Source organism: Phragmites australis, chromosome 1 (assembly GCF_958298935.1).
Source record: "Phragmites australis chromosome 1, lpPhrAust1.1, whole genome shotgun sequence".
In the NCBI taxonomy this organism is placed as follows: Eukaryota; Viridiplantae; Streptophyta; class Magnoliopsida; order Poales; family Poaceae; genus Phragmites; species Phragmites australis.
The window spans coordinates 30,918,707-30,928,487 of record NC_084921.1 but is presented as its reverse complement, the minus strand read 5'-3'; the positions used below and the strand labels follow the sequence as shown (position 1 = coordinate 30,928,487).

The 9,781-nt window shown below is 43.1% G+C and overlaps 1 protein-coding gene across 1 annotated transcript; it reads left to right on the top strand.

The window, feature by feature from the left end:
• Nucleotides 1-3,948: 3,948 nt before the first annotated feature.
• On the top strand, nucleotides 3,949-7,850 carry LOC133915019 (cytokinin riboside 5'-monophosphate phosphoribohydrolase LOG). The gene is made up of 7 exons (XM_062358016.1): nucleotides 3,949-4,358; nucleotides 4,832-4,929; nucleotides 5,465-5,495; nucleotides 6,119-6,218; nucleotides 6,305-6,375; nucleotides 7,165-7,308; nucleotides 7,396-7,850. Exons 1-7 carry the CDS (start codon nucleotides 4,155-4,157, stop codon nucleotides 7,495-7,497), a joined length of 750 nt encoding a protein of 249 aa, XP_062214000.1. The 5' UTR covers nucleotides 3,949-4,154; the 3' UTR covers nucleotides 7,498-7,850.
• Nucleotides 7,851-9,781: the final 1,931 nt, after the last annotated feature.

Below are 9,781 nucleotides of genomic sequence, written 5' to 3'. Positions count from 1 at the left end.
AATGAATTCTTGATATCTCTAAATGTCTGTGATGTGAATAATAAGACTTATTCAAAACCGTGACATTGTCTTTTAGGTCACGTTTCAAGGGGGAGAATAGAGCGTCTCATTAAGGAAAAGATTCTCCTCCCTTTGGACTCTTCTGATTTTGACCATTGAATAGATTGAGGGGAGCTGTTAAGGTTTCTGAAATTCATAATGAAGCACTTAACGATGAACCTCAGCAGTCCCAGAAAATCCTAACTCGTATAAAGAGCATTCGCTGAGTGGCTTAATGACATGAATGATCAATAATAATGAATGAAACTTAGTAGAAATTCCCAATGAAGATAAAATAGTAAGTTATAAATGGGTCTACAAAATAAAGTGTGACTATAATGGAAACATCAAAAGGTTCAAAACAAGGCTAAAGAGAAGGGATTAACCATAATAAAGCTCAACTAAGCATTCTTTTGGAACTATTATGGTGTTTTGGTTCAAATCATAAGGAAATTGTCAACTGCATTTAAGTAAAGTTTAAAATGGGAAAATTCACCATCTTAATCATAAGAAGGATCTCAATGAAGTTTTTATGTTCTTTGTATTGATGTTCACCGAGATAGGTCTAAAGGCATATATGGGAAGAGTGCTGAAGAAATACAATAAGCACTCAGAAGTTTGGGACATTTTAATATGAAATGTACGAGAAACCATTATAAAACTGATCAAATGAAGTTGGTTCATTATGCTTCAGCTATTAGAAGCATTATATATGTGCCCTGCTTTTAGTTTTCATGACCAGGATGCTTAGAAGATATCAGTCAAATATAGGATCGGACCACTAGAAAGCTGTTAATAAAGTCATTCGCTATTTGCAATGCACTAAGTACTATATGCTCATGTTTAAAATCCGATAACTTTAAAGTTGATGGTTGTTCAGATGCAGACTTTACGAGGTGTGTGGATACTAAGAAATCAACGACAGGCTATATCCTCATCCCTGCTAGAGTAGCTATCTCATGGAAAAGCTCCAAATAGACACTTATCTCATTGTTAATAATGCAAGCTAAGTTTGTAGCATGTTACAAGGCTACTAGGCAGTTTGTATGATTAAAGAACTTATGATATCCCAAAATTAAGAGTATAAGACATTGTTACAAAATCACTTATGTTATACTCAGCTTTTTATATTAATAACAACAAGTTGAGTGATGCTACCAAACATATCGATATTAAGTATTATATTGTGAAAGGTAAAATTTATGATCAAACTATCAGGGTTAAGCATATAAGTATTAAGTCAATGCTTGTGACGCCGCTCAATAAAGGCTTACCACCCCATATTTTTCATGCTCATGTTGCCAGTATGGAGTTATTGAAAAGCCTATAATTATAGATAAGAGGAGCATAAAGTAAACCAACTCCTATTAAGCATAACGAATATCTATTTTGAGAGGGAGTAGTGCGTTATAGGTATTTGGGTTTCAATGGTATTTCATTAGCCATTGTAATGCCTTGCCTTGGTATGATGTTTCATTGAGAGTGTGCTTATGATGTTAGCCTTATGATCAAAAGGGATGATGTTGGATTTATCTCGACCAACTAATACTAACAGACCGAGAGATAAGGGGAGCTCAGACTCCACACAAGCACCACAATCGGGGATGCCAACCAACACATTGGTTGCGATCCCACCTTGTGCAGCACCATAAAACGAGATGAGGAAGAGTCTAGCAAAATAGGGAATCAAGGTCACGAAAATTAGCTGTCTCTCTTACACCCTAAACCCTAATCGATCCTTAAGGGTGCTGTTAATGGAGTGAAGGTCGTCGCCGTCGACATTTGCTACATTAGGACGCCAGCTACAACTACCACACCGATGCGCTTACGCATTGCATCAACCTCTTGCTCACGCCTGTTGCCACTACATCATCATCTACCCCGAATTATCAAGATCTAATAGCACCGTCAAACTCTAGTATGTTCGCGCTTCACTATGTTTAGTGATGTTTAATTACTAGAGCTAGTTATCTTGATGAGTAGATAAAGATTAGACCTAACATGTTTATCCTTAATTTGTTACTGGCGTGTCAACCCGCGTCTGATGAAAGCACCTGTTTGATGGCACGATTTGACCATGCATGATTGAACACAAGATACGATTTGACCATGCATGATTGAATACAAGAGAGAGAGCGCGCTGAAGCGTCGCAATGAATGAATGCTCAAATGCTGGACACGAGGCACACCACGACATGCGCAAATGTCAGTCGTAATCTCGCCATTAATTCGGGTCAACAACGGGACGTGGCCTAACCATCAACAGAAAGATGGGAATAGGCACGCGCGGGGCGCACCGGCCCACGATACGCTCCACAACAACTGGAGGATTAATAACATGGATGGATGGATGGATCAACCGGACGTGCTTCGCTGGGCAACGGAGCGGGAAAAACGACATCAAAACCGTTTGGTTTAAATATGAATTAAGTATTGTGGAGGTTCAAATAGCCCGTAACGTACGACAAGTGCAATCTTTGGAGGGATCCAGATAATCCATGACGCACACCACCGCCACTCACGCACACCACCGCTACGAATAAAACCGTTAAAAACACTCTCATTCATATAAATTATGGACACAAGGATTTAAGCCTAGTATATTGAGTCACATACTTACATATCTATCACCACGCTAAGAAATAGTTTCTTGATAATTCTAAGTGTTCCAAGCCCCTCTTGAATGCAAGATTAGAGTTGCTTGTCTCCTTAAATTTTATGATACGTAAAACACAATAGGAAGATCGTCTGGATGTGGAAATATAAATCATATTCAAGAAATAAACACGAAGGAAAATTTGCTTAAGGTTGGATCTCATGTTATAAATCCTCTAAAATTTCTTTGGAACCAGCCATTCCATATGAATTTCAAAGAAATCTTAAAGCTTCTTTCATTTGTTCCAAATGACCCATAAGAAAGTTTTATTCGTTTGAAATTTCTCTATTTCCCCTTTATTCCAAAGGGACCCTCAACATAGACCAGTTTGACATGGTACATCCGTCTGTCTATTGGCATACTACCTTTTTTCTTGACAAATTACCACGATGGAAACTTTAAAAGTGCAAAACACTACCTCCACTTTAATTCAAACTTTCACCGACAACGCATGGTTTTTTAAGTGCTTTGAATGTGAATGTAAAAACAGCATCCAAATATTATTAAATTCATTGTCGATTAAAAATATGAATAATAAGGTTGATATTGTCAATTATTTTGAAAATGGACGGAATAACCTAACCTTTCACAGCGAACTCCAAACTTAATCGAGATTCGAAACTACACTTTACATAGAGGTAAGACTAAGTCTAAGGGATTTCCTTAAAGGGTTAGATTTCTGTTGTGAATGGATTTTTGTTCCCTTCAGCGCTCCAACGGTTTCCTTTTATGGTTCTCGTCACGACGAGATTCTCAGGATCATTCTCTTTGTAACGGGATTCTCTCTTTTTTTTCCTTTATGATTCCTCTCGAAGGTAAACTGTTGGAGATGAAAAAAAATAAAGAGAATGAAAACGAAAAAAAGAATTAGAAAGAAAATAAAATGAAGAGAATATGGTTGAAGATAGTCTAAATAAAAATAGAGAAAGAAACCACCTTAATACGATGGTGGAGATACGAAAGTACGTCTTATTTTATTACAGTTTAAATTCTAGTGCCCGCTGTACACACGTGAGTGCTTTCGGATACCTTGTAACCGCAAGGGAGATAAAGGTGTCAAAAAACAAAAGTGAAGAAAAGGAAAACACCGCCGGTTGAATTGGGAACCAAAAGGCAAAAGGCCCCTACGACCTACCACTACTGGTGGGCTAGTCCAGCGATGTTGGACCCACCAACCCAGGCCCCGCCCATTTGGCTCCGAAGCTCACTATAAATTGACGCCGTCCCCCACGCATCCCGGCTCAACTCACTCAGCCAACCCTCCCACCTCCCACCACCCTTTCCAATCCCAGTCATCGAAGCACTCGCAATTTCCACGCCTCCCTGCCTAGCCTCTCGCTACGTCCACGCGCCCACCTACCCAAAGAACCGCACCCCGCACCGCCCTCCTCTCCCGACGCCACTCGTTGGACGTCGCCGGCAGTTGCGAGCTCCCACCCCCAGCACGTCTGCTGCGGTGATGGCAATGGAAGCGGCTGTGGCCGAGAAGAGCGGCGGCGCTGGAGCGGCCGGGGCTGGAGCTGCTGCCGCCGCGCAGGCGGGGAGCGGCGCCGTCGGCGGCGAGAGGCGGTCCCGGTTCCGGCGGATCTGCGTGTACTGCGGCAGCGCCAAGGGACGGAAGCCAAGCTACCAGGACGCCGCCGTCGAGCTCGGCAAGGAGCTGGTACGTGGTTGGACCCCCAAAGATCCCGCCTTTACACGCCGAAACCCCGTAAAAATCCAATCTTTTTTGAGGGGAGTCGCCGCCCGGTTTGGTTCCGGATCAGTCTCGTGCCTTTCTGCTACCCCTCCCGTCTCTCTCGTTCCACTTGATTCTGTCCGTGGCGTGGCGTGGCGCACGCTCCGTCCTTGCATGATCATGCATCGGCCCGCACGAGGCAAAGCTTGCTCCGCTGTTCGCCATCCGGGCAGCCGAAAGGCGCCGCAATTCTTTGCCGTTTTGAACTTCGGTGGTCTGGTTGTCGTGGATCATGATGGATGGCTCATGGCTGCTGCTGTGGTCTCACTTGCCTCCCCAAATGAACAATCTTTGCGTCTTTCATGCACCAGAATCTCATTTTTAAAACAAAATTCTCGCCTTTTTCTCTGCTTCTTATGTAAATGTTGATGATGAGTTTCTTCATTCTTCTGGTGCAGGTGGAGAGGGGCATAGACCTGGTCTACGGGGGAGGATCCATCGGCCTCATGGGGCTGGTCTCTCATGCAGTTCATGATGGAGGGCGCCATGTGATTGGGTGAGCATCCTCTTTTCTCTCTCTAGACAAGGTGCTGTGTGCATGCCAGGTGCTCTCCTCCTTGAGTGCTCTTGCTGTGAGTGCATGCTTCCTGCGCCTTCTTGTATCAAAATGGCAGCTTTTGATTGCCATAGCGGTGGCCCTGGCCCCTGGGTAGGCCGTTGAGTCTCTCTCTGGTTGTATCATTTCATCTCTCAGCGGGAGGCATTTTGAGTGCATTTGGGCTTCATCACAGGAGTGGAAGCACCTTTTGCCCTTGTTTCCAAAAGGCTACTCGGTTGCATGCTCCGAATGTGCATTGAGTTGCAAGGGGCCAGGCGGCCAGCCGAGCCAGTGCTTCTCTCTTCCTCTAACTCAATAATTGTGCAGTGGTTTTTTGGTCCAGTCCAGTCTGCCCCCCCCCCCCTCCCCTCTCTCTAGACTTTAGCTGCGCTGTGCCTAGCCCTGGGAAAGCCCATGGCCTGATGCTTCTACCTGTTTGACTGCTTCATGCTAGAAACTGATGTGCCTTTCTGTTTCCCCTCTTTCTTGACAGGGTCATCCCAAGATCCTTGATGCCCAGAGAGGTGAGCCTCCTGTGCTCGAAACTTGTATTTGGTTGCTGCTGTGTACTACTGCTGTATTTGGAATGCATGCCTAGCTCCTTTCGTGATGTTTTTGTTCACTGTTTGCATCTGAGGGAACAATAGAGAAGTTCCAATAAATAACAAAGGAGCATGTTACGTTGGGGGACATGATACATTTATATCCATCACATGAATCTAATGTCCCTGACCTACCACATTGTATGATGCACTTAAATACTAGTAGATATTCAGGCTTTAATCTTTAATTGTACTCTTGCACTTGCTTGCTCTGAAGTTTTTTACTGGATTGCACTTGGTAACTGGTTAAATTCTTCACTTCTTTCGCTGTACTCGTACATTTTTATGTTGAAAGTATAATTGGTCCTGTGTGAATCTGAATCGTCTTGGTCGGCTTTGACTGGTGCATTATGTGGAACTAGTCTTTGTTGTGTTCTAATAAGGAGGATGAGCTCACGCATTACCATTTCCGTGATACATTGACATGCCCTAAACATCCATTCATATCTATCCACGGATTAGTACTGCATTGCTAATTTTAATGGAGTATTTAGGTATGCCAAAGAGTGTCGGATGCTTAAATTTTCAGGGTTCTACTTCTGTAGGTAACTGGTGAGCCTGTTGGGGAAGTAAGAGCTGTCTCCGGCATGCATGAGAGGAAGGCCGAAATGGCTCGGTTTGCTGATGCTTTCATAGCATTACCTGGTATGATCTTGTTTAGCTACTCCACATCTTTCCTGTGAATTGATGGTTCTGGTATGCAAATTTTGACACGCTCCCTTGTGTTACAGGCGGCTACGGGACTCTGGAAGAACTGCTTGAGGTCATCACGTGGGCACAACTAGGAATCCATAACAAACCGGTAAGAACTAATTCTGATACCTTGTTGGATCAAAGTCAAAACTTATGCAAGCGCAATAATTTAGGATCATGTGTAGTGCCTCCAAGTTTCAGAATTCTTTTTGTCGCACTATTTCTGTAGCCAATTAGTTTGTCACAAAGTCGTTAGATTAGAGATATTGTGATCTTGTGCGAACATCTTGCCTTGATCATGGCTTCGTGGTGCACGGTGCACCCATGTGACTGGCTGGGGTTTCGGATGTCTAATGACAAACTATTGAATTATTAGCTTAGTTTAGTTAGTCTACCATCCACAGGTGTTAATTAGAGCATACTTTGGGGAGCATGCGACCTGCGCTTAATAAGATACACTTAATACCTTATGAATATTCCAACACAACTAATAGAGTGATCTTTGGAGGATCTTGTACCAGTCAAACTTTGCATTCAAAAGGAATGTGTAGTTGGCAACCTCTCTAAACAATTGCTTAGTGAGTCAGAAATGATATACAAATGAAATATTTGAACAATAGTTATCTACTTTGATTCGTCACCCATTACTATTATTGGAGCTTGACGGGCCCCACCAAATTTGTAAAATATTGCAGTACTATATCAACTGAGATTATTGGTCCTACATGAATCCTTTTTGTCAAGGAATAAGGTATTAAGCATCAATGATTTCGAATCCTATAACCTTATAATCTTTCCTTGCGCTGCTGTGGGAAAATTATAGAAAATTATTTTTCTCGAAGTATTAACCATCTACCTCAGGGAATTCTGTGTCTGACTGATTGTAACCATTTACCAGGTTGGTCTCCTGAACGTCGATGGGTTCTACGATCCGTTCCTATCCTTCATTGACATGGCAGTCAATGAAGGATTCATAAAAGAAGACGCCCGACGCATCATCATTTCAGCTCCTACGGCGAAGGAGCTCGTTCTGAAGCTTGAGGTAAAATCCCAGCCTCTGCTTCCTATTTTGACCCATGAAGTTCACAGTTTGTCACGGCTTAGTGAAACCTACATGTGTGATTCGCAGGGGTATGTTCCAGAGTACGAGGTCGGTTTGGTGTGGGAGGATCAGATGCCGCCGCCACACGGCTTTGCTCCTGAGCTAGGACCCGGGATCGCTTTGTCCTGATCAGTCGGTTCGCCTACCTTACCAGATCCTAACCGACCCAAGAAGTAGCATCTAACAAAGCAAGCGAAGAATGGACATTTAGCCAATCCATTGTGGTTCCTGCTCTGCCTATCAGCTGTTCTTTTGGCGCTACACTGTTAGTAGCACTAATTAGCAGTGCCTTTCTCTGTCATGCTCTTCTTTTGCTTCTGGAAGAAGCTGGGATGTATATTCTGGGTATGTAGTTGTAGTAGTAGTAGTCTCTAGTAGCAGGGCCATGCTTCTGAATTCTGAATTGTCTCCCTGATCGATTGTAATTGTTGGCACGCGTGGATGAAACATGGATGAGATCAATGGATGGATGGTTTCAGACATTGTTCAACCTGTGCTCTGAGCTTTATGGATGCTGCTCTTGTCCGTGTTTTTGGGTGGGGACTGGGGAGCTTCGGGGTTGGCCGTCGCTGTCGCGGGCAACGGATGGGATTGGAATCTGTCCCCCGGGAGTGTCGGCAAGAGGGAGCAGGAGGACACCGGTGGGCCTCGCCGCGGTGACAAAAATGGCGCCCTGGATCTGTACCCCCCCTGCGGCTACAGTGGCTTTCGGTTGGTGCTCTGTTTTCTTCCAAAGGCGAGATTGACATTTCAGTCCGGTGTTCCCCGGCACGGCGGAGAAAGAACACGATAGAAAGGGAATGTGATCTGATGACTTGGGATCTCGACATGTGGGGCCCCTATCGGGACCCAAGTAGAGTTGGTTAGAGCGGGTACATTAGGTGGGGAGGACGGGGATCAAATCCCAACAACAACCGGTGGATTATAAGTTATATCTATGTTATCTTTTACTTATTATTTAAGATATCGATACGATCTCTAATAAATATGTTTGACAATTATTTTTGATAGCTACCTCTTAGTAAAAATTAGATGATATCGAAATATTTTTTATGATAAATTTATTATTATTATTTTATTGTGCCAAATTCTAATAGTTTTGTGTATATTAGTTATCAAAGTTTCTAAAATTTGATTACACGCATTCTAAGACGATATCTATTTAAGAACGGAGGTAGTAAGATGCAAAAAACATACACTACTGCGCACACTAATGATGCAGAGTACTGCAAGAGGGTGCCTCCTGTTGCACCTTTCAAGAAACTCGCTCAGGATACAAGTGTATATAGTTGTGAGTCACCACTTAATTTATTTTTTTCTTAATATAATTAGGTGAGAGTAAATCTTTATTTTACTTTTTTGAATTTTGGGTCAAAACCTAATAACCCAAAAAATAAAAATAAAAACTTGCATTCCTAAACTCGCTACACTCGGATGTTACAATTGCGATGTAATTTGGGTGTAGACATCCAACACCAACTGAAACCATCGGATGCCTTACTAGTTGGACCAAGATGGCAGGGCCATAGTGCCGCGCTATGTTCGCAGTGATATTATCGATTACTATTGGTCTAGTTTTGGATGTGGAAGGAAAGAATGTAACCTCACACGGGTGAGTGACGCAGACGTTGTTTAGGTGAACAATGGTCAGTTAAGTCATGACGTTCAGCATAGAATACCATTCTAGTGATGGTCCAGTTGATGCGCTTTTCGCCCGTGGACGGGTTCAGGCCGTTTTCAGTTCTCCTTTTCACTTCGCTTTTATCTGCGTTGTCAAATAATCGACTAGTCCCCTTTCCATCTTTTACCGACGACAAGCACCGCGTAGATGGATTCCGACAGCTGCTGCCTGCTGGTTGAAGAGATCAACTGCACATATTACGTGCCAGTCAGTAATTGAGCAGTACTGAAGAGTGAAGATTACGCAATGGTAATGTGTATTTTTATATTTACGGCGCCTTTTGTTTCACGATGTCAAAGAGTATGCGTAGTTGGTATCGAACAAATACTAAATTGACCGGAATTTTGCAGACTTTGAAGTGAATTTAGTATACATATTTGACTTGATGACTTGACTGGTTGGTGATATGCATCGACAGGTGCTGAATGCTTCGCTCAAAATGATAAACACGGGAGGCAAGCAAAGCTGCCGCGTTACACGGGTAAAAGGGTCAATCCTAATCTATAGCCCCTTCAGAGACCAGCTGACACAAAGTAACAACAAAGTGGAGTACAAAACAAAGGTCACCATACCATCTAAACATGCTGACTCTGCAGGCTAAAATGTACAACGCGCTTGTCTCAAGGCTGCACACTTGATGGCAGAAGCTGACATACAGCTATACCTTTTGTCAAGAGAAAAACATTATAATGATAAGAGGTCAACCCAATGAATCCTTTGCACTCCACTCAG

Coding starts and splice junctions, on each gene's coding strand:
- LOC133915019 (XM_062358016.1), top strand. CDS start 4,155: ATGGCAATGGAAGCGGCTGTGGCCGAGAAGAGCGGCGGCGCTGGAGCG. Junction 4,930..5,464: donor GGAGGGCGCCATGTGATTGG/GTGAGCATCCTC, acceptor CTTTCTTGACAG/GGTCATCCCAAGATCCTTGA. Junction 6,219..6,304: donor TGCTTTCATAGCATTACCTG/GTATGATCTTGT, acceptor CTTGTGTTACAG/GCGGCTACGGGACTCTGGAA.